We start from the raw sequence: 22686 nt of genomic DNA, 5'->3' as shown, positions 1-22686 counted from the left end.
TAAAGCATAGAAAGCGATTTAAAATTATATTTTAAAAAAATATTACCGGCTTTGAACGCATATCCTACGCTGACGCGAACTCTGCTTTTCCTGTAATTTTCTGCCTTCCACCTTCTCTCCTCACCATCTAAATCCAGACTGGAGCTCGTTAAGGGTCTAATCAGGATTAGAGTTTATTAGATACAGAGTCAGTGCTGCTCCCTGTTCTCCTCTTACTCCTTACTTTTCATTTAGAGGAAACAAAACACTCGCTGTGTGGCGCAGCAAACCGGGCGTCTCCATCTCTGCTTACATTTCTGTATTTTCAGATGCATATCTGGGACACAAAGATGATTGTTAAAGTATTTTGAGCCTTCCAAGAAGGAAATAGAACATGATTTGTTCTGGAAAATCTCAGCGTTAACTCAGGGTTGTCAATGTAATCATATTAGATCATGAATGATGAAGATACTTTTGCAATGCTGCCTTGTAAGTAGGGTCCAGTGGTTTACCTCTTGTGTAAAACTTTGATCATTGCAGGATTTGTTGATGTTTCCAATTGTTTTTTTTTTTACCTTTTATGCTGATGTGCAGTGTCAAAGTGGAGTAATAAGAGTTACAGCATCCGTTTCTGATATGTTATCAGCCTGGCTCTGTGTCAGACCGCTGCTGAAGCATTACTCATTTAGAGCCAAGAACATAAAGTAAAGCATTTAGCTTGTGAAACAGGGAAACATCTCTTTGAGTTTAACTTTAAATCAAAAAGTTTTATCAAAACAAAGAGGGTGCATTCTAACTTTAACCTAGCAAACTCCACCCCTCTACAGAGATCCTTAGTGGAAGTGAGATGTCCGTTTACTGAACATTTTTTTTATTTTTGGTCCTATGGGCTGAATTTTTAAAAAATAAATGATAAACTCACCTACTTAGCTAAATTGTTTAAGCTTAAAATTCAATAGTTTTTACAGAAAGATTTTTTTTCTTATAAAACTAATGCTGCTGTATTAGTTTTTTTCCTTCAAAATAACAAATTTTAAGACTATGAAAAACTTTAAACTATATGTATGCATAGATATTAAATAAAATACTTTATTGAATACTTAAACAAATACTGAGACAGAAATGGTAAACTCAAAAACTAAGTATTGAATTGAATATCAACTGTTGGAAGTCGCAACGACGATTGAAACTTGGGGAAATTGTTGGGAAAATACTTGATTTTATTCAAAAGTAAATTGTTATTCGTATTTACCACATCATCCATCCTCAATGCATGTAAGCTGTCACTTTATTTTCATTATGTTGTCCAAGTTCCCAGTTGGCCGAACTGTGACTTGTACTAAAATTAAAAACATGTACCTGGATACATTCCCGGTCTGTCGCCTTGCTGGTGTCATGGGAAAACTTAGCGGCATAATAACAATCAAAGCTTTTAAATGCGTCACCATTTGGACACGTCTCGGAACGGATACAGTGAACAGGAACAGGGTTACTTATACTCTGGGAGATAACGGTCCCTCCAAATACAGTACATGTTTACCAAATCTCCAAGGAAGAGAAGTTCAAAAAGCCCAGTTGTGATTAATGGGCCGTCATGGTCGTCTCTTTGTTGGGTTTTGCTGCTCCTCTGATGAGAGTTCTGTGCCTGTCTTTGTCTTTTCAGACTCTTTAAGATTTTCCAGGCCAGACATATGGAGGAAACACTTTTGTTCTGTGAGGTTTTTTTTTTTTTTTCCCCCAGACGGAGGGGGATGTTTTGTGTTAGTGTCTTGGAGGAATGCCGTGAACAGTTGCAGGTCACTGTTTCTTTTCCAAACAGCGGGCCTGTCAGGTCTCGTCCAGCCCGCCGGCTAACACTCACCTTCCCCTCTTAGCAGACGCTGGGTGTGTACCTTCTTAGATGTTTTAATCTGCTTCCCTGACCACAGGTTAGGTCTTTGATTTTTGGTTTGTCAAGTAGATGAATAAGGGTCTTGCAAGTTTTGTTTATAGTAATCCAAGCTGTGATGTTCCTCTGCACCTGAAAGCCTCCGGGCCAACTTGGCTGCAGCTTTTTCATCCTGTTTTAAGGTACTGCTGTACCAAGTGCCGGCCACCTGGCTGTGTTTTTATGGAAAGTCGGCCTTGCTCTGTGTCAATAAACCTGTGAACAAAGATGTCTTGAGTTTACTTGTTTGTTTTTAGCTCTGCTCTCTAGGTGGTCCCCAAACCAAAATGCCACATTTGCTAACGCCGCCCCCCCTCACCCTCCTGTGCTGTGTCCATTCATGTCGCATCTCTCAGCGTAGAGCAGTGAAAGAAACATCCATGACCTTCTTATCCACAGCCCCGTCACACCTGTGTGGGCTGATAAAGCCTTTCTTTGGAGCCAGTGTGGTGTGTATGTGTGGTCCAGTCTGTTGGCACCAAAATGTTTTCCAAATGTCGGTTTATTGGTAAAACGTTTTGCTAGCTGTTTTCCAGCGTGTGTCACATGGTGACCCTCATTCATTACTCCCGAGGTAGCTTTTCCGCCACTCTGGACTTAACTGAGTAGTTTGACCTCTCACCCCTCACAGTGATTGGTTAGCCTGAACTGGTCATCCATGGACCGTTTGACTGCTGGCATCTTAAGTGTTCATTTCTGATCCCTAAGGCGTAATCATGTTTTGCTGCGAGTTTCGTTTTAGTTGCTTGACCTCTGACCCTGTAGCTATTACTCCTCTTGATGCATCTTTACCCTCTGGCTCACCTTGGTGTTTGATCCTTACCTCCCTTTCAGAGATTATAAATTGATTAATTTTGTTCAAAATTTGTGCACAGTTGATGCAGACTTGAGACAAAGTGTGAGTTGCTAGTCTGGTTCGCTCTATGAAGAGTCCAACTTTCATTCAAATAATATGTGGTCCCACATTGTTTCAGTCGCAGCCAACTGGCCGTAAGGAGCACTTTCTGTTTTTCAACCCAGAGTGGTTAGGGTTTCGTGGACTAAGGTTCTCATTGATTTTTGGCCTTTTGTTCATTTTTTGACCTGGTGATAAATTTTAGCAGCTTCAAGCTTCTAATTCTGAACAATCTAATTTATAGCATTCAAAAAACATTTCTGCATCTTACATTCTGCAAGCACTTATTTGTTTTAAGAGCAGAGACGATGTCAAACTTTTTTTTTGAGAGCAGAGTTGACATTTTAAACTTAGCATATTAGTAATTAGCACAGCTTGCTAAGATGCTAAAGTTTCTAAAATGCTGCCAGTCTTTCCAACTCCAGCTGCTTCTGTGATGAGAAAAAGGTTAAAAGCTTGAAAAAAATAAAACGGGTCAACTTTACCGTGCTTCATTCAGCTTTTCCTGTTAAGAACCAAAGTCAATTTTTATTCTAAGAATTGTCTCCAAGGTGGCTACAGAACGGTGCAGACGACTCCTTTATGTACCCAAAGATGATTGGGTGCAAAACAGTAGGAAGTTAATAAGTACGAGATGATGAAGAAGCTAACCTGACCGAAAAAATATGGCTTTCTTTTTAACTACTTCTTTTGTGCTTTCTCTGACTTTTTTGTTTTAAGCTAGTCTGAGAAAGTAGCAGCAAACACTGTTGTCAGCAAACGGGCATTTTGTACGCATTGTTTACAGTTTTGTAGTTTTTACTCATTTATAAATCACTTATAGGAAGACTGATGTAGGTTAGTCTTCGTAAAACGTAAGTTTTTGGTTTTAATCAGTTTTCATTTTTGTCACTCAGGAAATGTACATTTCTACCAGAAGCCTTGGTTCTCTGTTACTTCTCACTTGTGGGGTCTTTCCTACTGACAACCCGTGATTAATTATTAACAGGAACTTGAAAAAGAGCAGGATGGATTTTGTCAGTGTGCTCACGTCTTGGCACAAGCGCCGGCCAGAGGCTTACATGTACGCCAGTATCTCATCATAACTTCTGGCAACACATTCAGCTGCAACCTGCTTGTTTCTCACATATGCACACACCTTATCCCCCATTACTTTGGCCTCACTTAATGAGGGTTATGTTTGTTTAAATGACTCAGACTGGCTTTATGTTTGCAAGAACCCATTAAACTATGTACAACCACAAAAAAAAGATACAAGTGGGGAGTTGCAACATATTCAGACAACAACTTAAAATGCCAGTAAGAGTATGTTAGTATTTAGCAATAGTATGTTAGTATTTCTGTGGAGATACAGGTCTGAAATGTAATTCATAATGGTCTTAAAAGGTCATTAAATTAGAGTGAAACTTGAAGAAAACCTGGTTGGTATTGTTACTGCTGCCTGGATTACACAGTGGTTTTGGTGATTCACTTCTTTGTAATCCACCAAACTGCGTTTTCTATAAATGCAATAAAAAGTTAATAAAATAGCATATTTCCATGACAGAGAGAGGATGTTTAAAGGACTGGTGACATGCAAAATCCAAACTGCTGTTTGGATTTTGCAGCCCTTGCTCAGTTCTCAACACTTAAAATTTAATATCTTGGTTCAAGCGACGAATGAAACCAGGCCTTTGTAAGTTGGCACAAGTCACTCAATTCTTACTGCAGCAGAAACTGTCCAATCCCTTTCACCACTTTTTCTTTCCCGAAGCAAACATTTGCAAGAACGAGGTCATTTTGTCCTCCTGCAATATATACGGAACGACTGAGGGCTTTTTCGCACGGTGCCTCACATGCTCAGTCTCTACAGCAGAGAAATGGGTGAAACTTGCAGTTACATGTTACATCTGCACTGAGTCAAGAGTGAAATGGACAAACAGTTTCTTGAGAGAGTGGAAAAAATAATGCTGCCTCTTGAGTCGGTGAAAAGATGCAGTGTTTGTCTCTTGGATCTCTGCCAGGACCAAGTCGATTTCCTTCCCTTGTTTGCTTACTTTAGAAGTATCTTAGGACCCGTGCGTGCAATGTGATGTTCTGTCTGTACAAACCACGGCTAATATAAAATTTCTTACAAGCTAGTTGTCCACTTCATCAGTTTTTCCCTTAATTTGCAGCGTGTGTAAATCAGCGTCAGCCAAGCAGAGCAGGTGGCTCAGGCTGAATGACTGAGAGGGACAAAAGCCTACAGACACTGTGAGCTTTCACAAGCACAGTGGAGAGTAATGTGAGGAAATGCTTAGTATTCAGCTCATATTGACTAGTACTCAATACACAGATACTGTGACATTTGTGAACTAATCCCTCCGTAGCTTGGATACAAGTTAGCTTCCTACGTGAGACTCCTTTCACAGTCCTAATCCTGGTTATTACTGAAGGCCTCTCTGGGTTTACCGTCTCATTACAGATTGAATTATTATGTATAATGTAGAGATTATTGCTTCGTGGCACAGTGGGGCTGCTCTGAGCGGCGTCCAGACTGCAGCGCAACGTCAACTTTGGGTAAGGCTTTGTGTTGTCTCCTGTCCACCTAGAATCAGAAATAACCTGGTGCCACCTCAAGGACCAAGATGTGTCAGTATCTGGAACATTTTATACAAGATTGAAAACATATAAACAAAAAATCTGTGATTTGATGGAAGTATCTAACAATTTGTAATTAAAAGCATGAGAAATTATGTGTTTTTAGTACATTACAAAAATGTTAGCTAATGGCATTTCTTTGTCCGGGGTGTCTGTGTATCCTTAAAAAGTATTAAGATTAATGTATATAAAGTTAAGACCTTACAATGTCTTAGATTCATTAAAACATGTAATTTGTTCTTAATTACTTTAACCACAGGTGTTAAATTTTGTCATGTCCGGACTATTTAATCTCATATTCTATGTAGATTTTTTTCTTTTTTTTGTGGTACTTTTCTCCCAGGCAACAGTTTGAGTCGCCCACAGACATTTTAATTATGTTTTGTGACTTGAGGTGTTTGAAGCTACCAGTAACAAGCTGGTAATACATTCTAGCTAGCTAACTAGCTTTTTTTACAACTATCATGGGTAAGTGCAAATGTGTTGTCAATTGCCAGGACAATGTTTTTCTTTGCGTCTGGCTCACTTCTGTTGCCAACCCATACAATTTTATGCACATTATGTGCATAAAAGCTCTGCACTACAGGGGTTAAGGCTATAGAGGGCCTTGTGCATACATATGTGAGCCATATTTGTGCTTCTCACATATGGAGTGTGAGAAGCACAAATCTGTCCCCAAGAAATACAAACAAATCCCAGAAATGTTAAATTTTTTTATTAACAGCCACTATATCCTCATAGAAAATGCCTTTTTCTTGAAGCTTCTGGCAACTTTGTGATTCCTCCAATTGCTTCTTTATTGAGGAACGGCTTCCACACTGAACAGTGTTGAAATACCCAACTTGGTAGCGCTTTACTTATGTGTTCACTCATCAAAAGAGATCCCATTTTTAGTTTCCTTCTTAGATCAGTCGGTCAAGCATTAAATCATTCAGTGCCAGTCTCCAGCCGATTTCCCAATGCGTTTCTACTTTCTAATTCACATCTCTCTGTTCTTTCTAGTCAAAGTCTTTTTGCCTGTACCAAATTAGTCAGGCCTTCTGACCAATTGTGTTTGCCTCTCCGCTGTTTGAAAGGTTCAGAAACTCAAGCCCAGCTTCCTCTCTCTGCCTCATGTTCTTTTCCCCCTTTGATCTCCGACTGTTTCTCCGCTCATGTCTTTCTGGCTTTCCGTGTTTTGCCTCCTCACACGCTCCATCTGCCGTGAAATGTGAGTGGGTTCCTGTGAGAGAAACCGGTGAGCCCAGCGTATGAACTGGCACCGAGTTAAAGGGTTCTGTCCTTTCGGATTTCGAGTCAGACCAACCGACCAGGTGATTTTGAGGCCACCCAGAGCCAGCGTTTACCCCCGCGTTGGAAGGCCAGCCCGCGGACGAAAAGCAGGCCCATAAACCGAAAGGTTACGCAAAAAATGGGCCAGTTCACGTGCGAGTGGTTTTGTCTAATTGCATTTTCACAGTAGAACCCACACTGATGGCCAGACGCACTAGAGCTTCATGAAAACCACATGCGTGACACCTCTACAATGTGTGCACATGCTCTCCCATAAATCCTTTTCCCTTCCTCTTAAAACGCTTTCCCTCTGCAGCTAACAAAGTGCTGTAAAACGTCCTGATTGTATGTCCATGTGTCGAATGTTTTCATAAAACCTCGCCACCGTCGGTTCATGGAGCTCCTGATTTTTCAGACCTCCTATTCTTGTCTAAGCATCCAGATTTACACTCACCCCCCGGGGGGACAGCTGAAGAGTCAAGAACCAGCAGTAAAACAGACTGCTGGGGTCATAGCGTGGGTACTCTGAAGATGTGCTTTACCTCTTGCATTTACAGGAGTAGACTGCATATTTTCCCCCTTCGCGTTAAATAAGTGTCAGGCTAACTGACAGATGCCTTCGCGGCTCGAGCAACATCGATGAACACGGGGAGAGTTTCCAAGACTTTTGAAAGCTTCCTGTTCCTTCGCACATGCGATCCAAGCCTCCATCTGGCGTCCAGACTGCACTGAGTGTTTTCATGTCTGTGGACTAATGTGTGGGACCTCATTTGGTATGTAGCGAGGGGAAACAAACAAGCATGGAGTTTTGTCACATAAAGGTTTAGTTTAGTTAGGCCTGAATGTTTTATTGCCTCCTCGACATCTTGGATGTAAATAAAGTCGGTAAACATCCCCACAACGTTTGACACCGTATTGCTTGAGTAAAGGCCGTTTTCCCCACGTTTTTATGCCAGACATTTAAACATTTTTGTTGTAGCCGATCCAGGAATCTGATGTACAAATGCTGCTGTTGCTCGCTGAGATGTTTCACTCTTTAATCTCTTCTGCTCTCCGCCTGTCTGAAGCTGAATTAGGCAATCATTCACAAAAAGTTTCAATTTCTCTCTTTTATTGTTCAACCCTAGGATTTCATTTTATGTTTCACGTGGCTGGTTTTTCAGTCTCTCAAGTCTTGCATTCTGATTTTTGTCACAGCGACACAACAGAGACTTTTAGCTGATCTAAATGTTTTCACGCTGCACAAATTTCTCTGAAAAACGAGGTAGTTTTCCTGATCCAATAACCCGGTAACGTCATCCTTACAATTCCATACTGAGACACCAATGAGATGTTCAAGAGTCTCCTTTGTAAGATTCACTTCACTGTCAAGAGACCCAAAAATAGGGGAAAATAGCTCCTGCGTGGAGTTTCCATAGAAACCTGCAGATGGAAGTTTTTCTATTGTCTCATGCTGAGGAGTAGACGGCAGCTCTAGATGATGAAGCGGCGTCATTACATTGTACCGTGTCGAGGACTCATCCAGCACTTTACTTTATATTAGTTTGAGAAAGTTCCACATGCCCTACTTGAACTTTTTGTCAACTTTCTTTTGAAACAATGTCTTTTTATTTTTTTCACGCTGTGATATTTTTGTGCTCACCATATAATACAGCCATCTTAATTCAGATTAGACTGATAGTGAGTACTAAGAGACGTCTCATCAGGAAACAGCACTGAGAAAGCAATTTATTGTAACCAAAATGTTACCAAATGTGCTATTTATACCAATTGTATGCTACAAAACATGTTTGTAAAAAACACAAAAAAAATACAGTATTGGGAATGCTGAACCTTTGCAGTTATTGTCCCATTAAGACGAGTTTACAACAACTATTATTGACAAAGTTGTGAATAATTGTGAAGTAGAATGAAAATGGTAACTTTCTTTCTGGCTTGCACGTGATCAACCACATTTTCGGGCATACTCTCCATATACTCTAACTGCATTTTAATGACCAGGGATTTTGTAATCCCTGGTCATTAAATCAGACCAGGATTAAGAAGTTCCCCTACCACTGCCTACCCTAAAACTGGCATCAATACAAATTAGACCAAAAATATTAATTAATTTGTCCAGGTCTCTCTTCCAAGGTTATTTGTGATACACTTAATGTTCCCAGGTGATAGCTGGCAGCGACACTCCGCTTCGACCAACCAGTCGCTGTGATGCGCGACCTGACTGCTACTCTCTGTGCCGTACTGATGGGTGTTGGCTCGGCGTTTCATACAAAAATGGTTTGAACGCTGTTTCAGTTTACTGTGCAACACCCTGTATGCTCACACAGTTGTAAAACTTGACCTTTGCGCGGACGTCCGCATTGAGTACGCGCAGAACCCCGCAGAGTGAAGTACACCCAAGTATGTGGGAGTCTTAAGTCCCACTTTTCACTGTATTTACAGCTTCAAGTCATTTAGTGTTGGTCTCTACCAGCCAGTCACTGAATCATAGAGTATCCGTAAACAACATGTTCTGCACACTTTGTCCACTGGATTTAAAGCTAGACTTTAACTAGGATATTGTAACAAATGATTAAGCCATTCCATTGTGGCCATTTCTGTATGTTTAGGGTCTTTGTCCTAAGGTAAGCTGTTTGAAATGCTTATCTTGCCTTTCGAACAGCTTAAGGCAAGCATAAATAGCGTAAATACCCTGGATGCCAAAGACCTGTTCAAGTCTTTGGCATCCTTGAGCAGGTCATCTTCAATTGCCCTGTATTTTGCTCCATCCATCGTCCCGTCAACTCTTACCGGCTTCCCTGCTGCATGACACTGGCACCATCATGCCTTGATGCAGGAATGATGATTAGCAGTGTTGGTTTCCTTCCACACACAGTGTTGTGCATGTTGGCAAAAACATTCCGTTTTGGTCTCATTTCTCCTTGTGGTTTTTGTTTCTTGTGGTAACAAGAAACAAAAACCAAGAAGGGCTGACTAATTTTGGTTTTATGTCTAAAACAATTTTCTCATTTCCACCTCTTTTTAATTGCGTTTCTAATGTAGCATGAAATGACTAATATGACAAGAGCATGACTAATACTTGTCCAAGCTGTTTGTCACCATACTAAAGTTTCAAATTCGAATCTGATACTAAGGAACATATTCAATATGTCTGGACTTTCTTTGAAAGCATAGGGTTCTTTTAGCATTCATTTAAAAAGAAAATATGTTCGCTGTCTTGGTAAGGTAAAACCAGTAAGATCAATAAACTGTAAAGCAATTTGGCACCCATTTTGAAAACTGTAAATAATTAAAAAATTTAGCTTTCATTTATAGCAAAATAAGCAATTTAACACCTGGAGGTGTTAATATCTTTTATGGACGTAAATACCTTGGATGCAGTTGCGCGTTTAATTAGAAAACTTTTCAAAGCTTGGGAAACTGTTCCATAAACTAATGATGCTTTTAAACGTCTCCATCCATTATCCCTGACTGGTTTTCTGTGTTCCTCGTTTGTTTCCTAACGTTCTCTGGCAAACCACTGAGGCCTTCACGGAACAGCTGGATTCATACTGAGATTAAATGACACACAGCTGTACTCCATTTACTAATTAGGTTACTTCTAAAAGCAGTCAGTTGTACAGAATTTTATTTAAGGAGGCCAAAGTAAAGGTTCCTGGACAGTAATGCATAACAAACTTTTCAGGGAAGAGGGGGAAGACGTGGAAAATGTCACCAGGCCGGGAATTGAACCTGCAATTAGCACCACGAGGACTAACGCCTCCATATGTGGGTCGTGTTTAGCGCCTGCGCCACCACAACACTCCATATATTACCACTTTTTTAGTTAACTTTATGGGTGGGACTGCATGGTACAGCAGCACTCAGCACCACTGTTCTTAGAAAAACATTCCCATTTTAGTTAGTTTTCCTTAAGACGCAGTGTGAATTAAACTGCATGTAGTAACTGTATTTAACCACATTTTCAAATTTACTCATATTTATTGATGCTCTTGTGGAACCATGAGCAGAGAAAATGGTAAAAATAAAATTTCAGATAATACTGTCACTTTTTTGCTATTTTTTTTAACACCATTAATTGAAATGTATCAAGACAACAAAAAATTGTCTTAATAAAAGAATAAATTAAATTCTTGCAATAAATGCCCACCCCTAGTAGAAACGTCATTTTTCACGCCATTCATCGTTTGAGTTTCCCCCCAGAAAACCTGCTAAGCCTGGTGGTAGAAGCTCAAGGCACTCCACATGTGTTTCTCTGTTAAACTGTACAAGTTACAAAAATTTGGTGCTGCACAGGCAGGCCTGTTGGGGGGAGCAAGTAAAATCTGGTGGCCCGCCAGGCTTATCATACACTGGGGGGAAACCCTGGTTTTCACATAAAAACGTCACCACAACACCACATTTGAAAGTTCAAAGTGGTAGGTTACTTTTGCCGGGGATTGCAGGTACTTTCATATAAAAATGTTACGATTTCATCTAAAATTCCCGTCGCTGCTGGTTGTTGCTCTCATTAGTTTCCTAGCAGCGCTGCTGATTGCCTCTTTATCTGTTCTTGTATTATAAATGAACAAAGTGCAGTGAAGTAGTGGGGAAAAAGCCTGGCCTACAGTGGTCAATAAAAATGCCATTAGGAATCAATTAAACTAATATGTCTGTCAAGCTGAACTTTGTTGTGAATTCCCCCCCCTCCCACCCCCCCCACCCTCCCCCCATCTTCACTCTCATAATGTGTCAGTTCTTGCACTCGGTGCAGCGCTGACGACGACACCCACAACAATCTGCTGCCTGGTTGTAAAAAGGCAGCTCGCCCTCCAACTCTCTCTCTCTCGCTCTTTCTCTGAATGCCTAACAAGCCTGGATTTGCTCGTAGCAGCACAGTGGCCAGACTAACACCGCCGCTAACGCACCGTTTTGGCAGCAGTACCCCCGGCTCATTCTCCGAGTCCCCGCTGAGATTCTGGATGTGCCCATATGGGAGTGGAGTCATGTCTGACACTTGCTGGTTGGGGGTAAAGGTTCCAGTCTGCTGTGGTTGCACACTGCTCCCAGACTGCTGATGGAGCAAAAGTTACCGCATCCGTAGCTGTTAAGATATGCTGTTGTTCAAGTCTAATTCATTTACGTTGCTTACTTTGTGTGGGTCATGTAGTTTTATTTGGGCTTTTGAGCACCAGGGAAGGCATTTTTTGTCTTTAATATGGTTGTAAAAAAACAAAACAACAAAGGTTGTAAAATGAAGCTGTTTGCGTAGAGTAAGTGTAGTGCTGCGTGCCTAGTTTTTGTTTTAAATGCCTGTTTACTCTCTCCTTGTTCTGTACAGCAGCACACATGGGTAATTCACTTATAGCCCAGTGCTGTGGAAGAGAACATTATAACAGTAAAATCCCTTTAGCACACAGGTCTAACTGCATTAGCTGCAAAACACCAGCTGATGTCCACAGACGGGGACTGGTTTCTGTTTTTCCCTTCATCTTTAAATTCTCTCTTTTGCTCACTGAAATGAACAGTTAGATTCAAGGAAGAGAAGCAAACTTGTGAAAACAGATTCTCCTTCATGACACATTTTTGAACGTTTCCTCAATTGGCCGATGTGTTTAATGTAGCAAAAAAGATTGAATAAAAGTTTTTTTAATGTCTCAGAACTAGACACACTGAGGTTTATCTGGTTTCCAAACCTTTAACCAATTATGATTGTTATTTAAGAATTATAATATAGGAAGAAAAAGAAACAAGATTAAGAATATTTTTGCAGGCTTTTATTGGTCATTATTTGTGCTAGGAGAAGAAGCAAATAGCATTGTGAAATAAACGATTGTAGAGTTTAGCATTTAGCAAAGTTAGCGTTATTTAAACATACTTTTCTGTTTGTATTCCCTGGGAAAAGTAGACCTTTAACTTTTAGTTTTAGAAATAGCTACCGCTTCTAATCTGTTTAAAAAAAACAATTAAAGCATTGCTTCATAGCACATCAGAGCTGTCAGTATTTTTGAATAAGTACCTTCTCCTAATCCCACTTGTGTTTTGCCATCCAGATGGATTAATTTTTTTTAAATTACTTCTTATGGTCTTTATAATTGTTTCCTTGTTTTGTATTGATTGTATTTTTTGTGTGTATTGACAAAAATGTTTGAAGTTGCCATTTTAACCTTGTTTATATGACTTTTGTTCATTTTTAGCGAGATAAATTGCTCATTGTTCCGGGACAGCAGATGGAAAATGGGCAATTACAAATGTGTTAATTAACATTCATTGCCCCCAAACAAATAAATTAAATATTTCTAAATCCAATATTTTTCATAGCAGAAAGGTTGAATATTAAAAAAAATGAAACTGTGACCTGGCTATGTTTTGAACGTTTCCTCAATTGGCCGATGTGTTTAATGTAGCAAAAAAGATTCAGAATATTTTTTGCAGGCTTTTATTGGTCATTATTTGTGCTAGGAGAAGAAGCAAATCATGTGCTTTAGCTATGATGGGTTCACAAAAACAGGGATTGTTGAGATTTCCACTAGCAGGTCTGAGGCTTTGACAGATTCTGGTCTGAGACCATAGGTGCTACTTTTTTCTAACATTTTTCAAATGATCTCTATTTTTCCAGATCCTGTTTTCCATCTAACGTTATGATACACACGTGTGGTGGAGAAAGCTCAATTGACACGACAACAGTGATGGGTTTTTTGTTCCGCACTGTGCTATTGTGGCCTGTGGATTGGTTTAACATATTAGTTTTAAAGAAACATAAGCCTCTTGTGGCCTGTACATTGCCTTTTTGTTTTCTTAGGCCAAAGTGGGTTATTGCTGTTGTGGGTAATCGTGTATTATAAATCTTTAAAGAGGTTGTAAGTCACTTGAAGTTGGCTGCGTGTACTCTTGTTAAGTAGCAGCAGTCTTACAGTGGCGTATGATCCTGTAATCACTACGGCAGTCTCTCCGCTCATTTTTCAAACCATAGGCGAAGACGGAGGAATAAAAGATAATCGTCCTGGTGCTGAATTGTTCTGTAGTTGCTCTGTTTTTATTGGAGCATAAAATCGAGGGAGATTCATCACGAGATGCACTCTGTTCGAGTCTCGTCCTGTCTCTGGAGACGGACTAATAGCAATAAAAGCTTGAGCTATCTGTATACGCTTGTGTGTTTGAGATGTTTTTAGAACATTCCTGTGATATTGGCTCACTTTTTGTGTGTTTTCTCCTTGAGTGCAGCCTCCTTTGCTCTGCATCTGCACACTTCTCTATGCAGCCTGATTCTAGAAACAACAACACTGTCTCTGTGGACGTGCACCGGATATTAGCCACCCCCCTGAGCTATCTTCCAGCCCCAGTTTTACCCCGTCTTTCCCCCCCTCACTAACTCGTTCATCCAGAGCCTCCTACAGACAGTCTCCTGATTTCTCCCCCCTCCCCTCCCTGTTACTCTCACTGCATCTAGCCAAGTGAAACATGGAAATTTAGCTCTACTGACAACACCTCTTTTATGACTCCAGACAGCAGGACCTAAACTCAGTTTAGAAATGGGCAGTAAAGGTCTGAGAATAGCACAAAGTGCCAGTAAATATGTTGACTACAAAGCTTGAGTTAGAAATGATAAAAACACAAAACAATTATACTTTTAACCGGCTAATTCAAACTGTTATGTTTTAAGTAGATTATTTATTAGCTGCAGTCACAGAAATAAATTGCATAACACGGCTGACTTTGGACACAGGCTTTATTGCGCCTGGTTGTACACACAAGCGATTACAAATGTCGCCGTTTCATGAGAACAAGCATTTCATATTTACCATGTAATTGGATTTCACTTTATTTTGTTTAACCTGAACCCGTACTGTCATTTGAAACAAAAATGTCAAAGCTTTCACTTTCAAAAGCCTTGTTTTTTCCCCTCTGAAAAAGCAGAGAGGCCCAGCTCCAGCGCAGTGTCCAAGGGGCCGCAGCGCACCCCTCGTCTCCCTGTCTTCTCCGCAGGCCGAACCGGCGGCAGAGCCGCAGTGTGATTGGCTCTGTGCTTCAGACTGTGTGATTCTCTGCAGCAGGGTAATGTCACCCTGGTTCACCATCACAGCTCATTCTGTACTTTTATTCTCCTCTGAGCCTTTAAACGGTTCATTAGTCTTTAACAAGACTGCAGAGCCCACTCCAAACTCCGCGTTAACCCCTCTGTGTCTGGCTCTGTCTTGGACTTTCAGCGCACACTTGGGGTCTCTTTCTGTCGTTCCAATGGTAATTTTTCAATTTTGGCTTCGGAGTTCAGATCAAATCGACTGAAGGTCTTTGGGATTCTGATCACTGCGGACTGTGACCAGCAGCAGCGGGGTCGGTAGTGTGGGGGTTGTTTTGGACCGAAGCCTTTCTCATGGACCCCCTCACTGAATAGAGAACATTGATGCTTCACTATCCTCACTAGCGTTCCCTCTTTCCCTCGGTTGTCATTCCTTGAATGAGCCTTTCAGGACTGCAGGCTTGCAGGCCTGGATACAAAACCTCCCTCTGCTTATTAAAACGCACAGAGCCCTGCGTACTTTAAAGCTTCCAGTCAGAAGTTACAGAATCAGCCAGGCTCATACTGTAGCAGAGATGCTCTGATTAGTTACTTCAGCCTGTAGGAGAGCTTCTGTGTCCATGTACTAGCTGCCTGAGTTTTACACATTTGTGTAGATTATGTTAATATTATTAAAACGTAAACGGATCAAACTTCAACCAGACAAGCTCATAATCATCTGTTTATCACTTGAAAACAATACAACCCACATTGTTGCCTTTTAAATGAAGGGTTTAATTGAATCTTTTTCTTTTTTTTATGGTGACTGAACTCAAGCCTACATTTATTTATTTCCAATTCAAACTTGTCATATGGGTCTTTCTGATTGTGCAGGCTTTTTATTTGTACATACATAAATAGTAAGGGCTTCGCTTAATTTTTTTGTTACAAATATTGCAGATAAATTGTAGAGAAATAATCAAATATAAAAATAAAATAACGTGTTTCTTTTTGTTTAGCTGGTTCCTGATTCAACTTTTTCCACTTTCAATACAATATTGATATTGGCATATTGGTCGATATCGTTATTGACCCAATATGATATTAGCATGAATCACACATACTTGCTTATTTTGCAGTGTGGATTGTTAGAGAATGCTTAATCAAGTGAAATTACTCAGAAAGCAATAGTGAACAACAAAACGTATTAGAACAACTGATCCGTTTATTGATGGGTCTCCATGCGAAATACAAAGCGCTGCTGGATAGAAATGCTGCTGCAGACTGAATGCTGGAGCAAAGTGTATCCATCTGTGTGCGTATAAGAAATCTTCTGATCAATGTAATCCGATACCTGGGTTTTGACTCTCCCACTGATTTCCGATACCAATATCGGATCATAGACATAAGACAGAAGAACAGCACTGAAAATGTCTTATAGACCTTGATGTCATGTGTGAATTAGAAAATAGGGTTCAACTAATACTTAAAAAAAAAATTAAATGAGTACCGAGTTTAATGAAAGTAACATGGCAAAAGCTGCAATCTGCATGTATTCCATGGTAAAATCTGAGATTTCTGAACAGCTCTGCCCTCTGTACCAGGCAGAGGTTCAAAGCTCAGCCAGATGAAATTGAGCAGCTTCTTTCTCCGGTCAGTCTTCCTGTTATCTGTAAAGACTTGCTTTTGCTCGCTCTCTTGTAGCTTAAGTAAACTGCAGTCATATCTCCATTTAGTGGAACATATAGCTGCCTTTAAATTGCTCACATATCTGAGCTTCCTCTGGCTATATAAACCCCCTCACAGATGCCGACAGTCATTAACTTTGGCGATTTATTACTCTGTAACAGCACTGAGCAGTGAGAATTAGTAGCACTAAGTGTTCTGAAAAAAATATGATTCTTTAATCAAGCTAAAATTGATTTGTCAAATCTCTTTGCCATTTCAGGGAATGCCCCAGCTTCCCTGTGCCAAGGCGCTTTACAACTATGACGGCAAGGAACCGGGAGACCTCAAATTCAGCAAGGGCGACATCATCATCCTGCGCCGGCAAGTGGATGAGAACTGGTACCATGGCGAGATGGGTGGAGTCCACGGCTTCTTCCCCACTAACTTCGTCCAGGTCATCAAGCCTCTGCCGCAGCCGCCGCCTCAGTGCAAAGCTCTGTACGACTTTGAGCTGAAAGACAAAGAGGCCGACAAGGACTGCCTGCCCTTCTGTAAGGTGAGAACGCCGCAGACGTTCAGCAGCCGCTCTTCTGCCACATAGCCAGCGCAGTAAAACCAAAATACCTCTCATTACAGTGACGCTTCTGCCTTGTAGGCCTTCATTTTCTGGAGTTATGTGCGTGTCAGAACGTCAGGCTTTTTAAATGAAACACCCACAGCAACGGTTTGGATTTTCAGCCGGGCCTCTTGATGAGCAGCTGTAATTAGGCTGGAGAGAATGAATGGCGTACAGAGCGAGGCATCGCTTAACTACAGTAATTAAGCTGCTTTGTTTATCCAGCTGCTGGGTCATAAGTTGATTGTTTGGATTCTGTCATCAATTTATATGCCACACCAGCAACACCAGAAACAAGGTCGGCAAGTGTCTCATCTGATGGGCTGTTTTTAGTCGCAGGGTATGTTCTGTTTCACAAACCCCAAAAACTCCTCTCCTGCTCATTATTTCTGCTCTGAAGTTCACTCCCTAAGGTTGAGCAACGCTCTGCGCTAGATACCAACCCTTATTTACATTTTTTCCCTCTCTGTTGTGTTATTCTAGGATGATATCCTGACCGTGATCCGCAGAGTTGATGAAAACTGGGCCGAGGGAATGCTGGGAGATAAAATTGGAATTTTCCCCATCTCATACGTGGAGGTAAGGGTGTAACTTCATTCTTGTGATGAAACCTACAGCCAGATGTCTGGGATTTTGATCATGGTCTAATTTTATTCTTTTTTAGTTATTCATTTAAATCTACTTAAGTTTATTAAAACACAAGTGTTTTCTTTGTAAGGATCTTTTTCTCTAAGAAACGGTCAGTGTCTCACCTTGTTGGGGTCATTTCTTTTAACCTCTACGGCATTTTGTTCCTTTGTACTTAACTACTGTGTATGATTTTTTTTCCTTTGTATTTTTTAATTATGGTGGTAACTAGTAAAAGAAAAGTTCAAATCTCATGTATGAATCAATTTAAATGGATTTGACCAATGGATGCATCAATATGAAAATGTACTATTGCTGTTATGGCCAGTTGGTGATATTTACCGGCTTTTTATGTATCGTATATCATCACTTTACTAAAATAATGGTCCAAGTCATTTTTTTACCAAAAGGTTTTTCTTGTGCCCAATTCATCTTTTGACAAAAAAATGACTTGGGTCATTATTTTAGGAAGGTGACGATATATATTTCACTACCTTTTCGACAACAACCACACTTCTGACTTCACCACTCATTCTCTGCATTAAACTCCCCATAATCCTTTGCTACTTCACTCACTGTCACATGACTAAACAAAGACCACATAAAGCAACCCTCCAGAAATAAACTTCAACAAGATGGAAACAAATATCAGCTGTTAATATAGGTCTAGTTTTATTTATCGGACCAATACTGATATTTTAAAAAATGACTAATATCGGCTGATACTGATGTTGATGCCGATAATATCATGCGTCTTTATGTTAATCTCCCGTAATGTTGTGTTTCTCCCTGTTTCCGTCATTTGTTAGTCAGATTCCTCCTCATGATTGGGACTAAACATGGAACGCAGCTTTATTTGTTTATGTTTTAGTATGAAATGACCAAAACTACAGAGGCAGGAAACGCTGGTGCTTTGGTTTACTGGTCAGAAGCAATCTTGTCTATATACTCAGGAAAAATAAATACAAGCAAAATATGTTTAAAGTTATTTTAGCCTGGGAGTATTTTACAGTATAAATCACCTCCTCCTCTGGTTTCACTGTCATTGTATTCATTGTTAATATTGTGAGGGACAGAATTGAGAAATGGCTCATTTTGTATATTTTTAAACAATAAAACTTCAGCGTGAAGAAGGAATATTTAGGTCATTGCATTTTTCCTTTCCTCTGGGCCATTTGTTTTCGTCTGAAGTTGATTTATTGTATGATTTGGTACTTGTCTGCCTTTTAATGTCTTGACATTTCAGTTATTAACCCAGACAGACTCCCCACTCGATTGCTCTGAAACATTTTAGGGTTTCAGTCTTTTAAGTAAAAAGAGCTGCTTGGGGCAAGAGATGATGGCAAGTAGTTCAAGCACCCTGTGATTAACCAAAACTGCTGCTTTGATTTTTACCTTCGTCTTTCACTTGCACGTTACGTTGCCTAAAGAGTCTTGAAACCTGCAGTTTAGCAGCTGGCTGAGACCAATAAGCTTCCTTAAAATAAAGTTGGTCCTGCTTGTAGAAGCAGCAGTATTTCTGATAATATGTTGATAAAGTAGAAATTCAGACACCGTTAAGATGAAGGTCATTAATGCTTCATCAGAGATCCAACTTTTTCTGCACATTCACAGTTTTGGTAAATCTTTGACCTGCCAACTATGGCGTTACTTTAAGAGCTAAAATGTAAGAAAATATAGGCCAGTCAGCTGCAGGGTAGGGTCAGATTTCAAAACAATTTTTCTCTGTTAGTGATTTTCTCTTTGTTGCCCCCCTGCTTCTCATATTCTCCCATAGTTCAACTCTGCAGCCCGCCAGCTCATAGAGTTGGACAAGCCATCCGACTCCAGTGGAGAGTCCATTGAAGGGGCCTCCCTGGGACCCCAGAGCAACGGCGCCCAGCGGCCAGGGGAGAAGAAGAACACCAAGAAACGACATTCCTTCACTTCTCTTACCATGTCCCACAAACCCATGCTCGCTCCTCCGCCACAGCGCCACTCCATGGAGATTAGCGGCCCGGTCCTCATCAGCTCCAGCAACCCCACCGCAGCCGCCCGGATCGGAGAGATCAGTGGGGGGCTTTCCTGCAGCGCACCTTCACAGGTAGGATGGTCAGCAAGAGATGCATGGAGGAGGGGTTTTCCTGGATTTAGTTTGTTTCTGACTTGTTAGTTTGGGCAGTGAGTTCTCGTCTTCATAATTCTATTAAAGGGGCAGTATTGTGTAAAAATGTAAAAACGACTTTACATCATGTTACAGTATTATTGCCTCATCAAAAACACACCTGGAGTGTTGCCTTGCTTCTTTCATGCATGTTTGAGAAATCATTTAATCTCCCGTGGCAACCATTCAGCTGTGAAAAACGGATGGGCGAACTGAGAGCTAGCTCACAGAGCAGCCGTCTCTCCATAATTTCCCCACTCAGCTCCTTCAGACTAGCCAGCAGCAATTAGCAAACACCTGGTGGAACTGAGCATCTGCTGAGCTCATTATAGGAAGTACTTCTCAGTGCAACCCTGGTTAAATCATTGTTAAAGGGTTAATAGAGGAGCCATGTTGTGATGACTTCCTGGGAGTGGAGTTTTAGAAAGAGCAGGAGTTTCTTAAAGTGACGGAGGCCCAATTTCAAGACATTAACCTACAAAGCCGAATTTCCTGCATGTCATATTTTTAGAACAATTAAAGTTAACATAGTTCCTGGATTGGGCCATAAAATGCCTGGAAAATACATAATACAGCCTCTTTAATTTTGTTACTTTTTTATTGTTACTATTGGAGTGATTAGACAAAATAAAGTAGCGCCTGGCATCAGTCTGTTGGCATCCTGTGGGTGTGGTGTGTGTGTGTGTGTGTGTCAGTCTGTTTTGGCGCCAGCCACTAATCAGCTCCGTCTAAGCCAGTTCCTAACTAGTCAGCGTTTGAGATCCACCATCAGCCTTTAATGACGAGCCGAAAGCCAAGACCAGTCAATTACTTGTTAAGTCACCTGTGGGAGCATTTATCATACGGCTGGCACAGCAATCTATTTCTGTTTCCATGCAAAATATAAGTTAGAAAAAAGTGCAACTACTGCAAAGTACTACAGGAATTAACTTGTTTAATCTGTTTCTTCAGTTTTTCTCCTCAAAAAATATGGGAGTAATTTAATGTAGGAGATGATAAATGAGCACTTTTGTTTTGGTTCAGCATGTACTGTCTACTGGTGAGCTGATAGGAGAGACATGAATTCAGATCATAAGTTTTGTTTGTCTTATTTAGGTGTTTTTATCATTCTTTAATTGGCCAGTGATGCATATAGTTGGGACTTTAATGTATCTAACATTTGAATGGAGTGTAGTTAATGATATTTATCAGATAAAAAATTAAAAGTTTTGATTATTGGAGGAAAATAATTTGCTCTAATCAAATAATCAGTTTATAAACTATTTTTAATTTGGAGTTTTTGGTAGGTGCTTTGGCTTATAGCTTTGAGATTTTTTTGTTGAACTTTATTTTTTGAGGGAACAAAAAAATTGCTGCTTTGCATTTTTCTTTTTTTTCTAAATGTGATAGTTAAACTAATTGTATTATTTGGTGTATTCTCTCCATCCTAGACAACGTAACATTTTGGGGTTCACCTTGGATTTAACCTTTGGGATTTCTCACAGAATACAAAACTCTGACATTAACAGTGGTTTATTTTCTTAACTATTTTAATCTGGTTAAAACTGATGATCTGAACCAGTTCTGTAAACTCCAACAATATGGCCGTTATATAGGATCCAACATTCAAGCATTTATGCAAGACTCTCAATTTAGCTTCTCTTATTTTCCCAACCTTTTTTTTCCCCTCAAAGCTCCACTTTTCTGCTTTGAAGACAAACGTCACTTTCTCTCTCTTTGTACCAAGCAAACTATTATTGATTTTAGGAACTTAAAGTCATCCATATGCGGCTCGACTCATCCACAGAAATGACTCCAGTTTAGCCCCCAAGGTTTCCACACCAATCCTGACGTGAGAGCAGCTTAAAGCTGCTCTGTGGTTTCTACTTGCTGGCAGTTGAGTCTCGATTCGGTGCTTTAAGGCCAGAAAAACAGACGTGTCGAGATAAACAAAACAATTACTTTGATGTCGCTTTAAACTGCTGAAGTGGCTGAGCATAAAGCGCCCGGGAACTTTTTGCGAATAGACCTCCTTTAACATGCGCCATGAATTTATCATTTGTTTTTCCAGACAGAATCTCACTAGCGTTGTCGCCGCTTTGAGCATTTTCTCTTCTCTTACAGCATTATTTATATTCAACAATGACTGGCATTAAAAAAATAACACGGGTTTGGTTTGTGAATAATATGAAACACAGACGACGACTCTCTTGCCGCACGAATGTCCTACTTCCATCGACTTTGAGTTTTCAGTCAACTCGTTTTTTTTTTATTACTGTCTGTGTTTTTGTGTACTTTTTTCTCTGGAACATATTTGCTTTGATGCGTTTAGACTTTCTGCAAATCTCTGCAGCAAAACCTCCTACCGTTAAATGTTCCTGAGTTTTCTGTGAGACAAACACAGTGCTCCTCTGCAGCAAAGCCTCTTCTGAGGATGTTTTTCTGAGCATGTTGTTGTTTCTGTAGAGATGCACCGATCAATCATCCAATTATCCCTTGTTTGCCTCTGATTAGTGATCAGTGGGCCTATTATAAAACAGAAATAAATAAAAAAACATCCGTTTCATCTGTCATTTAGTGCATAAAAACTATAATCTGAATGGTTGTATCCATTAAATTTGATGCACTCAATTTTGAGTTCAATAAAAATTAGTGATGCATCGATGTGAAAATTTGGGCTGATAAGACACCTTGAAAAAAATTACCACTGCTGATTCACCTCTGCTTCAGTTAAACTACCCACAATCCTTTGCTGCAACACTTTCACTGTCAAATGACCAAACAAATGTCACATGACCAATCTCTTCCCCTAACTCTCCAGAAACAAATGCCAACAAGCTGGAAAAAAAATATCGGTTGTTAAAATCAGCTCAGTTTTATTCATCAAACCATTGACTAATACCAACCAATAACGATGTTCATGCCGATTTATCGTGCTCCTCTAATCAAAATCTGATCTAATCTAGTAACTTCTTCTTTT

At 40.2% G+C, this 22686-nt stretch overlaps 1 protein-coding gene across 1 annotated transcript in view; it reads left to right on the top strand.

Moving 5' to 3' along the window:
* The window catches only part of sh3rf1 (SH3 domain containing ring finger 1), a 43680-nt gene that overhangs the window by 9060 nt on the left and 11934 nt on the right, over nucleotides 1-22686 (top strand). Inside the window, exons 3-5 of the mRNA XM_008407514.3 lie at nucleotides 16622-16897; nucleotides 17441-17536; nucleotides 19362-19667. Coding sequence (XP_008405736.1) covers nucleotides 16622-16897; nucleotides 17441-17536; nucleotides 19362-19667 — 678 coding nt within the window. The remainder of the gene's footprint in view (nucleotides 1-16621; nucleotides 16898-17440; nucleotides 17537-19361; nucleotides 19668-22686) is intronic.

This window comes from Poecilia reticulata, chromosome 4 (assembly GCF_904066995.2).
Source record: "Poecilia reticulata chromosome 4, P_reticulata-male-v2, whole genome shotgun sequence".
NCBI classification, from domain to species: domain Eukaryota; kingdom Metazoa; phylum Chordata; class Actinopteri; order Cyprinodontiformes; family Poeciliidae; genus Poecilia; species Poecilia reticulata.
Note: the sequence above shows the minus strand (reverse complement) of the source record. Positions and strands in the feature narration are given on the sequence as shown.